The following is a 19,592-nucleotide window of genomic DNA, read 5'->3' on the forward strand; positions in this document are numbered from 1 at the left end:
ATAATCACGTTTTTGATAAAATGGTGACTTAGGCCCTTTTTGCATGAAGCGATTCAAGTGTTAAGCACTTATAACACTTATAACACCCACTCATTTAAGGGACAACTGCTCCATTCGATTGGAACAAAGTGTTTGTACATAAACGTTTAACTTTTGAAACAACTATATTATAGTTATTATTGTATACTTCTAAACTATTCTTAGTGTTACCAGGAATGTTTCCTAAAATTTAACAACTATGTCGAGTTAATGGTTTCCTCAAACCCGAGTTGGAATCGATACAGTTTCCTATTCCATCCCATAACATTGGTGTAGTATCAAAAAATAGAAATAAACTGATTAGCTAGCCTAGATCCAATACACATCTTATGTTTTTCACTTTTTTGGCGCATATATTAATTAAACGTACTTCAGTAAACTATTATATATAGTATCGCAAGATACATTTCATCACCACTGGTTTTTCATTATAATTACTTATTATACAACTATACTATAACCTACTAACACAACGAATCATCTCTCAAAAATTAATATTAATAATTTTAACCATTGATCGTGTTGTAATTGAAAAGTGTGTAAGATGCCAAATCATTTATGTATTTAAAAGTTAAAAAATTATTATCGGTACATTTTCAATAAAACGCAACTCAAAAGTTAAAATTTAAAATTATTTTATTAATTAAAACGGTAAAGTGAAATCTATAAGTATTTCTGAATTTATTACAACGCAGTCATTTAGATAATGTTTCTAAAATCAAAATAATAATAACTATAATAAAATATTTATCTTTATCAAATTGCCGTGTGTTTACTGCTTAAGAATTTGTCATTAAAATTGATTTCGCTTACGGACCTAAACAGTGCAGACTGCACTAACTGATAGAACGCATTTTCTGCAAAAAAAACCAATGCATCATTTCGTTTTCAATTATATTAGATGAGTTAATTACCATGGTAAAAACTGGATTCTTTTCACAAATCGTAAATGACACTTATAATAATATCATTAATGCTAATGTAATAAAAATACGACTCCCGTACTTTATTAGGCAGATAGAGGTCGTTAAATCATACACGCATTAACTTCGGTTGACAGTCAATATATTAAAAAAATCAATGCCTGGAATTAATTACCCTTTGTTTTTTTACGTTTATAAGCTATTTATTTAAAATAGTAACACCGATAAAAATGTACAACAGTTTCTACTAAAGAAGTAAAAAAAAAGTATTACCTAAACATCAAGTATAAACAAAATTTACGTTTATTTTCAAATTTTTTTTTAAAGATAAATTTTCTAAAAAAATCAATAATGAATGTTCTTAAGCGTCCAATCGATGAATACTCTAGCTCAAATGTGATTATATGAGATAATAATATAACCTAAAATACTATTTTATTCAGTTAATTTAACTATGAAATTATGTTGTCATATTTTGTTTTTCAGCTTAATTTATTTATAGTTCTGATAGTGCTGTTTAATTTAAAAATGTATGTAAACAATTTTTCATAACACTACATTTCATTAAATACAAAACTATTATCAACAAAAAAATTTAATAGAAAACACATTTTTCACGTTCATTCAATTATTTCAAGTGTTAATGACAGTGTTATAGTGTATATACCAAACACGCACTGACGATTTCAGATTAATATTTTTGCGAACGTCTTAGACCCGGTAGTCGTAAAAGCGTTTTTAATTCAATTTTTGACGAATAGACCTTACATGTTTTAGACAGACGTGGAAATTGAACTTCGTCTCGTTTAATCTTATTTTCATGGCTGAGTGCCGGCATACTAAGCCTACCAGATGACGAGTAGTATAATAAACGTGTCATCGCATACACGGGTTTTAATACAATTACCTTTACTTCCGTCGTACATGAGTAATTTTAAGTATAAATGACTCTAAGGAACTTAAGTAAATTGAAAGAAGATGATTTTACAAAAAAACCTAGTACACGTGTTTTGGACCTTAAAGTTACTTAACACAATGAAAATGTTCTAAACTACCTAATACACTTACTATAAAAAGAAGTTTTACACACCATTCAATTTTAAAAAAATATAATTTCGATACATTTTTTTTTTAAGTAAAGTTATTGATTAAAAAATTGTCAAAAGAAGGATTTTATGCATAATTTATCCAATATTACAATTTATTGATTTCACTTTATGATAGTAGTACACAATGTATTTATAACTATTGTAACACTATTTTAAGAACACAAAACGTGTATTTATTTTAACTATTACTGTAAATTTGCAGTGCTTTAATTTGGCAGTTTGAACTCGAAAATACTGGTATTGTTTTTTTTTTTTTTTTAATGAAAAAGTTTCGCCTTAAGTCAAAATTGTTATGTAAGTTATTTTCAAGTTATGAAAAGCATAATCTTTATAAGAAGTTTGATAATTAATAAATAAAGGTTTATTTTATGTAGGCACGCAAATGATTAGAGAACAAATCAGGCGCACTGTATTTACTATAATTATGCTTTAGCAAACTTTGTTTTTTCCCAGACTGTTACCAGGTGGGAAATTTTGCAACCGGCCCACGCGTTTTTACCAACGGTATAAGTGGGGCAAAGAATATAAATTCCACAATAATACAAAGCAAAATAATCCTTAAAAGTTAAAAGTTAAGTTAATAAACTTAGCAATAATTTATTTTCATTTTGGTTTTTTATATAACGCCATATTTTTCTCTCACGTTTTAATAAAGTTTACTATTATAGTAATACTTTAATTAATTGGTAAAAAAAATTATGACAACTGTTATCATTATTTTTATGTGGTTTGTTTTTTTAGAAAATATTTCTACTACTTCGAGTACTACTGCACAAGTGACAATGGAAGCGAATTTGGTTGATGATAACGACCACCACCTTCATGAAGCTGGATCAAGGTGGTCTCCGTTGTTCGAGGACGGCCCGGGTCCTGTTAACGTAACCGCACGTATAGGGTCAACAGTGCAATTAGACTGCAAAATTCAACTGCTCTATGACAAAACGGTATGTAAATCATAAACACCTCACAACTCATAAATATTTTGTACGTCTTTCTATATGTTCTTAATCACTAAACAATAATATCGTGAGAATTTATCGTGTAGTTAGAAAGCGTATTACGGTCATATTTGATACCTAGCTAATATAAAAGCTTTTGGTCAACTAAAATATTGGCTATAGAAATATTTAATCTCTATATTATTATACAGGATGTCTCATGTAGCGTTGAAAATTCTACATACATAATAATTAATATAATATTTAGGTATAATATTATAAACTCTATAGTATTAGGTGGAAAACACCTTAAACGTGTTAAGGACACTTAGCACTTTTTGACTTTATTCCACATACAGTATCAGTTATGATTATCGTCGGTGTATTAATATAATCTCAGTACGAACCATGACTTGGCTGTCATTTTGAAATAATTAATATATTATTTTGCTGATATAATTGCATGAATACATGGCTTAGAGCGATACATAGCATAATGGCAGTTTTGTTATGTTAAAAATACGCTTCTCAGTATTCGAAATATTCTTCCGAATAAAATAGTACCTTTGCACTAACAGGGATATACACCGTGCGGTAATTGGATTATGTATTCTATAGGTACTTGGTAATGAACAGTGTAGAAGATTCGTTCTAGCGAATGTAAAATCATTAAATTTGTAATCCATCAGTATGTTTACATAATGATCTGTTTGATAAGCAAGTTTTAACGCATTTAAAGAGAGCAAAAAAACGGGTTTTAAAAGGAAATTTTAAGACTCATAAAAAGTTTATAACTTAAACAACAACAAGTTTACAATACAAGGAAGTTGTCTGATAAGTCAAACGTATTCTACGAAGTCTCGTCTCTATTAAAAGTTATTTTTTAACTGGAAATTATAATATATCAATAAAGAGGTTATTACTATTTTATAAATATATTTAATTTTTAAAAATCAAGTCTCACTACACAAGTAAGTCATAATTAATTAAGTTTAAATTAAAGTCACTAACAAGCACACTTACAACTATGTCATAATTTTTTTTTTTTGCTTCAAAACACGATTCGCAGAAATAGAAAGCTGACTCATAGAATGGTTGGGTTTAGTTGATTTTATTATTATTATAAAATATAAAGAATATTTTGTAGTCCGCTATGATTGGTGAATTTTTAAATTTAAATATCCAACGCTGCAATAACCTTTTAAAAAAACCTAAAACTGAATTTTTTAACTACTTTTTTCGGACATAAGTTATTATTTTATTAAAAATTAGCGATCGTGGTGGACTATAAAATATTAAAAATTGTATAAAGTAATAAAAAGTTGTTAACTCATACAAAATCAAATTTTAAAATACGTTAATATGTGAAAAATAACAATTGTATACCCTTTAATTAATTAGCATAATTGAAATAACTTTGATAATAATTAAAACTGCCTGTGTTTTGCCCCTTAATATTTATTAAACAATCGGGCACATCTTAATTAGTTTTGCAATTTAGTTACCTTTATATAATTACGGTAGTTATTAACTTCTAAGCAATATCTTAACGAATGCAATTAAATGACTTAATAAATATCGACAAACGGCAATGGATTCACATTTCAAGTTACAGTGGTGTGCGAGAAGCTCCGAATGGTCTTTAACGGCTCTCTGAGGTGACAAACCTACTTATGATAATGAGCATCAATAGAATTAAAGTAAGATTTTTTTCAAACGCTTTCCCTTACATTCCACCCTGTTCGTTTGTACATTATAATAGAAACTATTCGCTACATTATAATGCGACGCTATTACTATAGAACTTTTATTTTTTTTTATTGTTTCCGCACAAAACATCCTGAACGAATAATTGTTGGTTTTTCGGTCTTCTTCTTCTATTCATAACCTTTTTTTATTATTTTTAGAATATGACGCCTCAACCGTTTTTGCTTCTCTACTCTACCCATTTTTTTCTTTCAAACTTTACCGTAGAATGATAAAAGCTCATATCAAATTACGCGTGACCCGATAATCACCTTTTAAAACGTAAGGCGAGGGTAATTTTTTGCTAGTAAAATACCCTAATTTTTTTCGGTTTTTTTTTTCAATTTCAGAGTAAAAATAATCTATTATAACTCCATCTGACGATGTTATATTACATTCAAGACAAAAAATATTATAAAACGCGTAGGTATATTCATCAAAATATATAATCATACCTTTTTTTATTTATATCATTATTTAGAGACTAGATATAGTATAAATAAAACATAAAAAATATCTAATACTATAATATAAGTGATTAACAAAATAATAAATTCAACTACTTAACTCTTGATGCCTTATATATCTGCTACTATTATAAAACATTCATGTATAATGTAATGTAATAATGAAGCCAATTTAACAATTGGTTCCGTACTACATTTGATTCTTGCATGTGTTTTAAAAAAAGGAAACGGTAATAAATAGATTTAAAGATCTCATAAGAAGTAAAAAAGGCGCTTAAAAATATAATATTTATCCTTTTAACAATAAAATTTTAGTCGTAAAATATTTCTTCGAGAAAAATAACTTAGTGCACTTAGTTGTGCACGCAGGTAACGGCTAAGGAGGCTAAAGCCCTTTCCAATATATGTTTTATAATACACTGTGTTAAATGTTAATTAATTGTAAATACTTATTTAAGATATAATATAAATAATAGCCTAGTGCTATTTAAAAAACTAAATACATAAAAAATAGCATCTTAACAGAAAAATAATTTTAATAACAAAATGTCAACACTGTTATTGATTTACAAAACTTAACTTATTTTAATTTAAAAACAGCCGCTGTAGAGGTATTTAATTTACTCATATAATATTTTTTTATAAACTATCTAGTTAATTATTGAACAAAGGAGAACAACCCTGCTAAAACGTAAATAATTCTAAACATAGGTATTTATTCAAAACTAATCAGTCAACATTTTTAGGTGTAGGTACCCTCAATGTTGGTATGGTTCAGGGAAGCTCGACCTGACTTGCTATCATTCTCTCCTTTCCAATTAAAAACCTGCATCGTCATTGAGTATTTTTTTCTTTTTCGAGTTTATATTCAAGTGAAAAAGAGAACTTTGATCATTTTTTGAACGTTAGTTATTAAATTAATATAAGTTCACTTGATATTTATAGTTTATAAGTTTAAGGTCTGGAAATTAGATAAAGTTTATCGTATACCTATATAATATACTCGGTGGTGTTGAACCATTTCTCTATAAACACAAATATCGATTAATGTTATTATAACCAAAGAGAAACTAATAATATTATTATTATTATCATTATTATTATTGAAGCAATGTATTCTAATATTTGAAAAGATTTGTAAATTAATTTTAAGAAAATACACACCTTGATAATGCATTTCGTTTTCTGTATCTTATCGATACACTAGAAGGAATACATAAAAAATCGTTACCATTTTATTACAGTAACTTTTCTTTCGTTACTCCCAATTCCAAACTTCTCTTAATTGCCTCTTTTTATGCCAACTACATAATATATTACCATGCAATCCATTTCAACTTTAGTCCCTTGGGTGTCTTATGTATATTACAATCTAAAATCATCAAAGCGTCATACAGACTTAACATAAATGTATATATGTATGTGGTATATTTTTTTCTTTTATCATACTATTATATACGAATTTACTAATTTAATACTACCTAAAAATATGAAAAATGTATACGGATGCTCGTACACTGTATTTTAAACCTGAATTTTGTGAATAATGACTCTAATCACATTTATAATAAAGTCTGAATGACAAAACTTTCAAGGTTCATAACACCTCCCCGGAGAAAGAGGCAGTAATATCCCTTAAACTATAAAAAAAATATTATCATTAGAGTTTATAATGTTTTCAGTTAAAATCCTAAAATATAAAAAACATGAATAAAAGGGTTAATAAGTATGAATTCTCGAATCTTACATTATCATCAGTATTGATAAAGATGATGAACAGTCTTATACTTTAATATAAAATTTCTCTATACGTATATTCATTTGTAAAGTAGTATATGTAAAAACATGATCTACTAATGTAATGTAAATACAAATTATTGTTTGGACAAATAATTATGATTTGTTAATATAAGCTCATTTTTTCCACAAAAAAAAAAAAAATATTACAAATTTCAAACATTATTTTTAAAATAAAAAATGCTATTAGTAAAATAAGAATTTCTTAAAGCATACTATAATGCTTTACAAAATGTAATTTATAAAAAAAAACTGAAATCTAAATTAATGGCAATATTTTACATTTGTTTTATAGCTTGTCATAAAAATAATAAAACTCATAGAATAGTCTGAGTTTTTAATAAAAAATGTACACCTTATGGGTAAATTCTAATAGTATATAATAGATAATAATTTTTTGAAAAAAAATAGCTAAAAACCATATTTTTGAAAAATACGTTTTAACCAATAATCATTTATTTAACCATAAGTATTAACAAATATTACCGTGTACATTTTTATATTGATTAAAACAATAATTTTTAAATTGAACTTTAGCTTAAAAACCATTTCCAGTTATACGTAATAAAAAAAAATTAGTAGCAAACTTTTTTTTTTTGGCAAATAAAAATTAGAGAATTTGTATGGTGCTAAATTGCTAATATTATATACTACTGGTCTTTCAAAACCAAAAAATAGTGTAAATGTTATTTAGTATATATATATATATATATGCTTTTTTATAAGCACGTCTAAAATTATACAGCAATTATTGTATAGTACAAATAAATTATTAATTTACGACCGCAACTTTATAGAATTGGTCATAACTCATAAATCATGTATAACAAAACATTTTTATTAAAATTTATGCTTGATAACAGTAATTGAAAAAATGAAAATATTCTTACAGTAAATAATAAATAATTTGTCATAATTCTATCTTAACCCAATTTTGGAAAAAAATATAGTTTTAAACATTTAAACGTTATTTATATTGAACGATTACAGTTATAAAATATTAAGATTTTATTTCATTTTATTGTCAAAACAGTTTATGTTATTACAAATGTTATTGACTAATTTGGTATCTTATCGTTAAGCTTCTTTGGTTTTTGTTATGCTTTCTTTCATTCTTATTAAGGTATTATGTATTATGTTACTGATACATTTAGGTTTCAATAGGCGAATGCCTCAAAATATTAAATTCTCAATATCACATAAAAGAAAAAAATGTATAATAACAAATGTTTTTATTAATCACGCTATTAATATTAATACAAATTATGGTGGCATATTTTTAAGAGCACTGTATGAACACATATAATATACTTTGATAAAACCATTATATTAATGGAAATACGAAGACTTCTCATGAGGAAACCCAAAACTATATAATCGTGAAGTTAATCTAAAACTTTTTGACATTATTCAAAATGGCTTACGCATCATAATTCGTACAACACAAATAACACTGTTATCTGGATTTATTACCACGTAAGAGCTTCCCTGTAAGTATCAAATATTTTCATAATTTAGAAGAAGAGAAGGCATGCATGGTAAAAGAAAATTATCTTGCATTTCACCGATTTCCTCGATCTAGCTAATAAGATATCAACTCGAACAAACAACGTTTTAATGAATAACAATAATAATAGTTATATAATAATAATTTTAATAAATAAGTGTTCTAATGTTTAAATGATTGAATAATAAATTTAACCAATTATTGGCCATATTAAAACCAAATAGATTTTTCACATTCTAAACTATATTTAACCCTTCAAAAGTATATTACATTAGTTATTATAATTTATTTTTTTAGTATTTTTATATATACGAGTATTTACGTACAGATTAAGATGCAATTTAGTGAACTCTGGGATTTATATCTAGAATAGGTGATATAATAAACGGTTCCTCCTATTTTCTCGAACATATAAAGTAAAAAATAATAATACAAATAAACTTAAATTATAAAAGTTATTGTATTTCATAAATAATAATAGCAAAACTGTTTAATCAGAGAAAAACATAAATAATAAAAATGAAATTGCATTGATGTCATCATATTATCAACGCAGTATTTTCTTCGTTGAGGTTTGTCGCTTTTGCTCTCACGTCAACAAACTAAACAGATACAAGTATAACGATAGTTAGTTTGAACAAATTTAACAGTACGATGATTCATCTTTAACTCCAATGGCTTTCATGTTTAAAAAGTATATTACATTATCGCTGTCGACTGCTAAGTTATGTAATCTAAAAACTTTCCGACTTATTCCGTATCAGCTAATAACATAACGTTTTCTTCCTGATTATTAAAGTTTGTCTACTCATTTCGGTATGAAAACATTTAATTCTTGATTTTTGTTTTTCATTTAAAAAATAATATCAAGAGTTAAATTGACAAATAATCCTTTTTGGTGGGGGGGGGGGGGGTATGCGTACGGTAGCATTTCGAAAATGAAAATTGGTCGGACAACTCACTATCGCATTCATGTCCTCATTAGCAGACCCTTAACGAACACTGACGACCCACCGCCAGCAGTTTAAACATTCTACACTTAATACCACTCCGCTCTTTAGGCCTAACGATTATGTCAATACTGTAATCGGCGAGGGTTAAATTATACCATGAATTTTTAAATGTAAAATTTAAATGATTATAATTCTTAATTATTTAGTTTTTTGATACTGACTGTAGCTAATATTTAACTAAATAATTAACATCGTGGTCTTCGTCGCATGACCTAATTCAATCATGGTTATTAGTTTGTTGATTCTGATTTTTATTTTTCATCATTACAAAAGCTGTTAACAGCGCTTGAATTTTTCTGAGCAGTAAATACGAAGTTTTATATTAAGGATTTTTAAAAAGTATATCAAACTCTTCTTCGAAGATTATACATTTAAAATTTAAAGTGAGTATATTTTCTTTTCTGAATTTTTCTCTTTGCAAAAGTGGTTTTGTTGAAGTAAAATGCAATGCTTTGATTTTACAATTTGAATTGAAATAATACTTACCATCGATAGAGAAAGTTATTTTTAGTACTATTTTAGTTAAGATTCAAAAGCTTACGTCTTATACCAGACAGCCAATCGCAGTGATATTATTAAAATATATTAAAATAATGCTTTAGAAATATGAAGTTCTTGTGAACTTATAACAGCTTACTGGACAAGGTAACCATATTATATTAGTATACTCACAATGTCGTAGACAACTGTTAAATTATATGGGAAACAATTTTCTTCTATTAAATATGAAGCTACTCCCAGCTGTGAGACATTTTAATTGGAGTAAAAGCAATATCAATAGGTGCTGGCATATTTTTTCCAAATATTAACAAAAAGTCGTTACCTGACTTAAGTGTGTAGTACATTTTTTTTAAATTCAGTTCAGAAACGATCAGCTGTCAATTACAATTATGCCCAGTACTATAGAACCAAGGCGATCCCTAATTTAGAACAATTACTGAAAATTGGGCTGAAATTCTATTGCAAAATATTTAAGATTGACCAAAAAATTACCTGACTCATTTCGGCCAATTTACCGTAAATTTAAAGTTGGAGCTTAAATAATATTGCTTTGAATATCCGAGTCAATTCGGTGGAAAAATCAAGAAATTAATGTATTTGGAGGTTTTTTTAATAGAATAAATACTAAAACTCTCAAATAACACTATTACAATTTACAATACGGCTGTTTTTAAAACAAAAACTATTCTTTCGTTTAATGATTATTGATTATTTATAAAGTACCTTACAACAATAGTTTAATTTAAAAGTTTTCAAAAATATAGACTATGTATTTTTTTAATAGGCAATTCTTTTAAGTCCCTCGAAGAGTACGGTGACTTTTCTTAAAAGCCGATAACTTTAGTTTCAATGAAACCATTTGAATTTGAATGAACACAACGCTGTGCAGTGTGTAAATCACGTACCTCCGAGTTTAATTTATTATTTTTTATAAAAAATGTCATTAAATGTTATTTAAGTACGAAACTATAAAAATGCGTTTATACGTTTATCTAGATTCATTAATTTGCAACGTTTTGAGGTTTAAACACTTTATTCGATAATTTTATGATTTACTAAAATAATAGTATAAAATCATAGAATTCATTAGAAACCCGTCTAGTAATAGTAGAAAAAATACTGATATAATCCAACAAAAACAGTAACTGAAGAAATTCGCGAAACAATATTATTGGCAACATTCATAGTATCATAAATATATAAATCAGTCTGTATTCGATTACAATACATGCTGTCATTATTATTCTACGACATTAAATGCATCCTGTGTGCTGTAGCTAACGTTTTGGAGTCAAATGACTTACTATTTCGAATTATTCATTCGTGTAATCGTCTTAATGTATTTTACAAAAGAATGTACTTGACTATAAAGCTCAATAAAAATAAAGTATTACACCATTGGTAATTAGAGATGGCTCATAGTATGATGTATATCTCAAATAGTTTTTTTTAAATAAACAACATTATAAACATTAAGGCAACGGAACCTTCATGTTTTTATATTATGGGGGATAGAAAAACATTATTCGAAATAATATATGGTATGAACGAGGCATTTAGATAGAAAAATAACAAATACTATTTAGTGAAGTACAAACTAACTTGTACTAATTTTACAATATCATTAAAACTTAACAATGTAATCACTTGCGCATTTATTATCATTACCAGTAAATATAAACAAATGTAGTCACGATAGTTAAGGCATATTTAAAATTATTTATTTTTGTTATTGATTTTTACTTAAATTATTAAACTACATTTTGGTAGTTCGGCCCTACAAAGTACTTAAATAGGGTCGGACTGCTCAAGAGCCACAAAAGTAGGAAAATACCATCTTTTAAATATAAACCAATGTTGTAAAATTTGAAACTTCATATCATGGTATTAGCGTTATTTATGATCACCTCCATAACGAGGGGTAGTCCCCAAAAACGTCAAAACGGACCTATTAAATCATTACTATCTAAGTACTTTCTTATGTTTTTATACTCTACAACGATCGAAACATCATTGTTATGAACTATATGTTTCTTATATGTATTTCCTTTTTTAGCACGCCTTGAATACTGCTAGTTAAAGTATCAAGTAAAAAATAATATTTAAAATACTAAACATAACGAATAAGCAAAATAGTACATATTTAAGTAATGTCAAGAATTATTTTAAGTATTAAATTTAAAACAAAAATCTACAAGATTATTTTTAATACTAAACGTTGTTAAAATATATATTTTTTAATTTTAACACAAGTTTTGTGTTCCAAACTTATTTTGTCTAACCGGAATACTTACTAAAAATATAGAACAATTATGGTATTATCTTCTTCTATTGGCATTTCATATTTTCTAAGAGTTTTTGTTACTATCACAACCACCTCCACTTATCTCGATCCTGGACTATTTCTCGTCAATCTTGTACTCCCATTTTTTCGAGATAAAATAGAATTAACTTATTATTATTTTCATGAATTGAAACCAGCCAAAGTGTATAAAATGTGCGAAATGTATAAAAAAAAATAGGTGTAAGTACGTGTTTATATTTTACTATTTTACTGCAATTTAGAATACGAGTTCGCGATGCTTGCATCATTTTTAGTAGTATATTAAATTTTTATTTCCTCAAACATAAAGAAAAACCATCGTAGAACTTTTGGAACTTTACGTCTATAAAATCTACTACTCGCTATGAACTTGACGCACCAGTTGTTCCCGATGGTCCCTGATGAAGTAACAACATGATCGAAGCGTGACTACGATGACAGTATTAATGCACAGCTGACCCTTGGGTACTATGGAGGCATAGAGAATCCACAATGAGATTTTCGACACAGGATTATACTTTGAAAACGTTCCTCTGGGAACCGAGTTGCCGCTATACTTTTTACGATGCCATTGAATTCACTATACTATATTCCAATGATACTTTACTGAGGTGGCCCGACGCGCTGACCGCGGTTGGGCATAGCACAGAAAACTTAATCGCCACCCTGCTAACTATTGCTAATATAAATGCGTCCCAGAGTTTTGCATACGGTACCGCAAATTGTTCAAAACACAATACCGAACTCCTGCCGGCAAATTAATAATCTAGAGCAATAAATATTTTTAAGTATAACCAATTTCGACCGTAAATAAGCACACTGGAATATAACATTATGTGAACAAACAGTCCGACGGAGTAACGCGTTATATTATGCTAAAATCGTTATATCTAATTAAAACTTACCCGCGGCGTTTATGGTATAGGCAAACTATTTATTTCTTCTGCCCCGTTTTCACAGCATTATTATTACCGCCACGTACACCATTGCGTTATTGGACAACTTCGTGATGTGGCTTTCGCAGACCGCCTGTTAAATCATAAAATTTTGCTATTGCGCTGCCATCAAACGATCTCAACGTTGTCGATCGAAATGTGACATACTTAATATATTAATATCATAATGATATTATTGTATGCTCAAGCTCGACAACTTTCATAAAGAAAACTTTTTAGTTATACATAATGAAGGAAATGTGTAATTAGAAATAAATTGTACAATTTTCGAGTTCTGAAATATTTATGTTTCTCATATTATGGAAAATCTATCAATATAATTTTTTATACACGCTTGATTAATAAAACAACACTAAATTAATAAAAATATAGCGATCTGCTCACTAAAGTTGTCCAACGACACAGCTTAGTGGTCAATACATGGTGCATATAATATTTATTAAATATTAATGTAGTAATTATAAATACGGATTAGAGATAGAATATAAATAAAATCAATACATGGTACATACTATTCATGTTAACTGTTATATTGATACAATTAGTTTAGCTATAACTATGAAAATAAAAATTTAGTGTTTTAACAAACCTAACAATACATTATCTACTAGTTATATAGTTCATCAAAATGTTCACATGGATTTCTTTAAGTGTTGGTCTTTACATTTGAATTGCACTTTCACCAAATATGTTTTAATTAAGTAATATTTTAAAATTGAAAATCGTAAAACCGGAATTACTTTTTTCCCTCTAATGATAGCTTATGGTTATTTGAATAATTGTAATGGATTTACGCATTACATATATTATTTAATGTACATTTGTTACACAATACCAATACATTTATCATGTCCGAGAGATGATGCAAACAATTCCAAGAATAAAACACGACATCCCATCAGTTCCAAAACCCTAGTTCCAAAAATTACACTCACCTTTTGACTTGCACCGTCATAAACACATAATTTAATTGAATAAACTACCAGAAATAATTTTTCGAATATTTATTATTTATTTAGCTCAACAGTATTATTAAATAATACTATAAGACACACTTTTGCATAATAAATGATGAGTCAGGAGTCTCAACTTCTTGTAGCAGGACTATTCGCTAAAACCCCTGCCAAGTCACTAATTAATGGACGTTATTCAATTTCAACTGACCTTACTAGACACCAACTAGCTTGACAAATCACAAAAGGGTCTACAGTGCATATTTGTTAGCGATCTGACTAAGCCGAACAGCTGCGCCTCCACAAAAAATATGTTTCCATTATTTGAGTACAGTGAACTAATTATTTAGAGTAAACACTAAACATACGTTCTAAGTATAATTGGAAAATACTTAAAAACTTATGCTTAACCGTTTAAGGTATAGATATAGTTGAAGACATATTATTAATTTTAATATTATTTAATTTCACCTCATGCACTTCAAATTGTAATAGATGAATAAATTATAAATTTTGTTATACTTAATAGACTATTTTTATATATGTAATAAATGAGTAAGTTTATATTTCAGAATCTAAGATCAAAAAGCACATATCGTTGTAAAATGAATGCCTTCGTACCACCCCAAAGCGAAAGACAATTTAAAATCCAAAAACAAATTCTTGATCTTAACAGAAATAAATTACTCACTAAAAAACAAAATATTAAAGTTGTTTTATAATTAGCGATTTTGCTACGAAATATTTTATGTGAAATTTTAAAATAGTTTTTAATGTTTATTTTTAATTGGCAACTAGAACCGTATTATGGACAAATCCATTAAGAATATTGTAACAAAAATTTAGCTCGGTTTATTTTTAATCTAAAAATTATATTTTATAAAGATATAATTTTAAATAAAAAAACTAAACCCGTTGCCGCCCTGACCTCAATACATAAACTTTTTGTTTTTATACACAATTAATTATTGCGGTTGAATAAAATCTTGTTAGGTTTCGTCCTGTTCCGTGTATACGCAAAGAGGATAGTTTTTGCGGTTGTTTTTAAACAATTTTATTATTCTAGTTACCGTTTATTCGTTTCGAGTTGATACGCTTACCAGAGAAGGTTGTTTTTATCGTATGTAGAAAGCTTGTTGTAAAAAAAATGGTGAAAATGAGGAAAATCTGGAAAATTACAGAGAGAGAGAGAGAGGAGAGCTAGGGAGATGAGGGATACAGAGACGCATAATAATATATTGTTGGTTTGCGCATACATCACTCGTGGTGCTGTAGGTTGGACTGATTGTGCCCGTGTGTTGGTGAATAGAGGCAGAGTATACGGGCAAAGTGACAGGAATGCCACAGTGGATTATTTTCCAAAAAAGCCATCAATTGCTGCCTATCGGTCCCAACCTCCTCGCCACAGGAAGCATATTCATCAACACGCCACCGTCAAGCCTGTATCGACGGTAGCGCTTACTGGTCATTATGACAGCAGCTAGTGTAACATAGGATTGGTGATGTGCAACAATAAAAATAAAAATACCATATTTAATCCTTTCCGAAAATATTTAACACTGTGTCACAACGATATTTACCTAGCAGAAAACAACATTTGACCATCACTTGTACACAAAATGCACACGTATCCATTATGTAGTTCTAAATTCGCACGCGGTAGATTTAAGTTAATACAACATAAACATTTTCTCAACTTAGCACGGAAGCCAATAATATGATGTAGACTTTATTATCATAAAAAATATTATTATTCGTTAAGTCTGTACACAAATATATCAATCAAACATACACAAAAACTGCACTGATTCATAACTACTTCTATGATTTATTAAGCAAGTCCAAAACAAAAAACTAAACATAATATTTTATGCCATTTATTATCGCTATACATACACTAAATAAATTCAACGCCCGCATTGCAGTAATATTGTATTATATGTAACCTATTGTAACCTATTATGTACTTTACTAAATTTGATATGACATAATATCGTGAATATATTTGAAAATGTTTAGTTTAAAAAATGTGTTTTACAATCATTTTAAAAACTAATTTTTTTTTTTACTGTAAGGTTTTTTTTTGCTATGGCATCTATCTAAAATGATAGAAGGTATTACCAGACCCCAGACACTGATAAAAATTAACACGGGGAAGATACTTATCACACAAAAACGAAGCGGTCATGTTCTAAACCTGCTTTAACCATAATAAATTATATCTAAACATTATTTTTTTTAGTTGTGTATAGATATAATTTATTATAAGCAGAGTCAGAACTTAGAACATTACCGCCATGTTTCTGTTTGCATTGAAACTGTCCTTTCTGATTGCATTTATTCTGTGGTACTACTAGAAATTTGTCACAACAAAATAAACTAAAACATAATATTTGTGTATTCCGATAGATACTAATAATACGAAATAAACACTGAACAAAACTGTTTTAAACGAATATTTTGCTTACACTGCCAAATTTACTTTAGCCGATTTTTTAATAAATAAATTAAAACTTACTACATGCCAAATCTCTGTTGTCTGTATGCATTGAAAAAAGTTTTCACTAGAGCATGTAATACTTTTATTCTCTTAGCAAATAAAAACAAACAAATGATAATTCTATTTCTAAACAAAAGCAAGATTTGTTACAGAAAAACTTTTTGGAGTTGAAATTAAAATCGTACTGTACATTAGTACAAATTTTTATTTTTAACTCTACGTGACAAATGATACACAATTTAAACTTCTAAATTGGATGAACCGCTCTAAGAAAGGAAATATATACTAACTCGATAATCAGATTATTTTCCTGGGAAGTTGTTAAGATTAAAATCTTAAATAACAAAAAATAAATAAACTTTTAAACTTATACTTATAAGTTCTAATTTGTACAGATTTAAAGAAAAAATAAACTAGATAACTGCGGTTTTTTTAACAATAATTTCATCTATATAAAAAAATTAATTGCCAATTAGTTTTAAATAAATTTGTAGATTCTGATGAGTTTAAGTATACATTTTGTACTTCTATTAATGCACACATGTTCTTGTTAAAAGGATCACAGGACAAAAATATTATTCGTGTACCAACTAATATATTCCAAAATTAGCAGAATAAATATAACATACTATTTTGAGTTACGTGTGATTGGAAAAACTTGATTTTGCGTTTGGGTTCGTTGCCTTCTTCAAATTGGAATCATAACCTTACAAAAGTTCATTATAGCTTCCAAGAAGTCTTCGAGATTGAATTGTCGAAACACCAATAGCTACTATTAAACTGATACACGCCTAAACGAAACTTTAAAGAGATACTGCTTAATACCGTCCGAATAAGTTTTAACAGTCTCAGTGAAGTGAAAGTTTTGACATCTATTCACGCACGATTAATATACAAAACATTTTATTGTTAAAAACAAACCAAAATACATGAACGTTGCAAGTATCGTAATTTGCAAAAACATCTTTTACATGACAAAAATGAAAGACACTATTGTTAACTTTTGAGATCGACAAGATAGACTACTAGATAATCAATACAGTTTTATACATTCAGCTTATACTGTTATGCGCTATTGTATTATTGGGTCTGTCATACACCTTAAGAAAGTTACACAGTTTCGAGTATGGTTTCAAAATCCACAGTTTAATCATTTTTAACATGACTATTACTAATGAAATACTGCTAAATTGTCAAAACAACAGTTCAGTCAAATATAGAGTTCACTATAAACAGTGAATAAAATAATTGTAAGAACGCGGTAATAAATAATTGAGGAAATAAAAACTTTACTTAAATCGTATGCAATGGTACTTACTATATTATTAGAACATGACAAAACGTTCAAAACGATTTGTAGGAAATATAGTGAGATAAAAAAAAAATGATTACAATTAATTCTGATAAATTATGGCCCATGAGTGTTTTATAGTTCCATGTACAAATAATAATTAATTATATATAATAAATACACAGGTACTTCTATCTGCATTATTGTATATGATAAATATGTAAATATAAGATATATTTTTCTTCTTTGTAAATATTTTCATTCATTTATTTCATCTGTTAACATATTTCAGGTGACATGGGTTCATCGAAAAGCAGATGATATACAGCTTCTTACCGTAGGACGACAAGTACACAGCTCTGACCAGAGGATATCGTTAAGTTTTAGATATCCCAACAATTGGAGACTACAAATTGTTTATATCACAGACAGGGACGATGGTATTTATGAATGCCAAGTGGCCACCCACCCACCAACAATTATGAAAATCTACTTAAAAGTCGATGGTAATTTTTCTGTTTTCTATTTCACTTACTTATTTGTTTTAATACTGATTTCCTCTCAAAAACATTATCTAATAATTATAACAAATAAAACAAAATATATATTTTAAAGTAAATGTATATTTTAATTAAATTGATGATTTTATCAAACTTCTAGTTATTATACATGTCCACGATGCGTTGTTTTGATAAATGTGTATATTTATAGATAAATCCTCATAAAAACTGTATTCACAATGAAAGTTTTGTAAACAAAAAAGATTTTAATAAACATAAAGTTAATCAACTAAAACATATTTGATAAAAGAATAAATTATTAAAAAAAATTTCAAAAACTGCTTTGTTTAAAAATTAACAATGGCCAGAATTTTATACAACCTTTGTATGTTCGACAACTGTTTTTTTTTTTTGCTGTCTAAAAAACATTATATTATAAGGTAACAGGATTATAAATGAAAAATATAATGAAATAGCTCTATAGCTATAAATGCTAGAAAGAAAAACACATACGTCGTTTACAGTTTTCTAATAAAGTTCGACACATTTATCGTTTTTTTCAAAGCTACATCGCACACAAAGTAGAACATGCTAAATTTGTTACAATTGAGTTAAACATCATGTATTTAAAAATACGAATATATTTCAAAACGATTTGAATAATTATTACTATTTTAATATAATTTATTTAGCACATATACCCCATTAAGATTTTGGATTAACAATAATCTGTTTAAACATGAATAAATAATCCGCCATTTTTGTCTTCAAATTATAAAAAATATTTACAATACAACAAAAATATTAACATATTATATTTTATGTCAATATAATATACATTTTATTGATTTAAATTAGATAATATCAATGTTGTACGACAATATTGCTTAGCTACCGCGTAGTTTTTTATGTTAATTAAAAATTATTTAATATACAAATTTAATAAAACTGCCTTTTATGTAAAAAAAAAAACGTATTTTAATGAAATAAATTGTGTAACGCGGGTTTTATATTTAATACCAATTGGTT

At 27.4% G+C, this 19,592-nt stretch overlaps 1 protein-coding gene across 1 annotated transcript in view; it reads left to right on the forward strand.

Moving 5' to 3' along the window:
- Nucleotides 1-19,592, forward strand: part of LOC126846657 (zwei Ig domain protein zig-8-like) — a 157,376-nt gene that overhangs the window by 106,483 nt on the left and 31,301 nt on the right. Inside the window, exons 4-5 of the mRNA XM_050586363.1 lie at nucleotides 2,813-3,015; nucleotides 18,356-18,569. Coding sequence (XP_050442320.1) covers nucleotides 2,813-3,015; nucleotides 18,356-18,569 — 417 coding nt within the window. The remainder of the gene's footprint in view (nucleotides 1-2,812; nucleotides 3,016-18,355; nucleotides 18,570-19,592) is intronic.

Source organism: Adelges cooleyi, unplaced genomic scaffold, assembly GCF_023614345.1.
Source record: "Adelges cooleyi isolate 19-005CV unplaced genomic scaffold, UGA_ACOO_1.1 ACOO_flye_CR_arks_rails_tigmint_CR_PRNA_9, whole genome shotgun sequence".
Taxonomy (NCBI): Eukaryota; Metazoa; Arthropoda; class Insecta; order Hemiptera; family Adelgidae; genus Adelges; species Adelges cooleyi.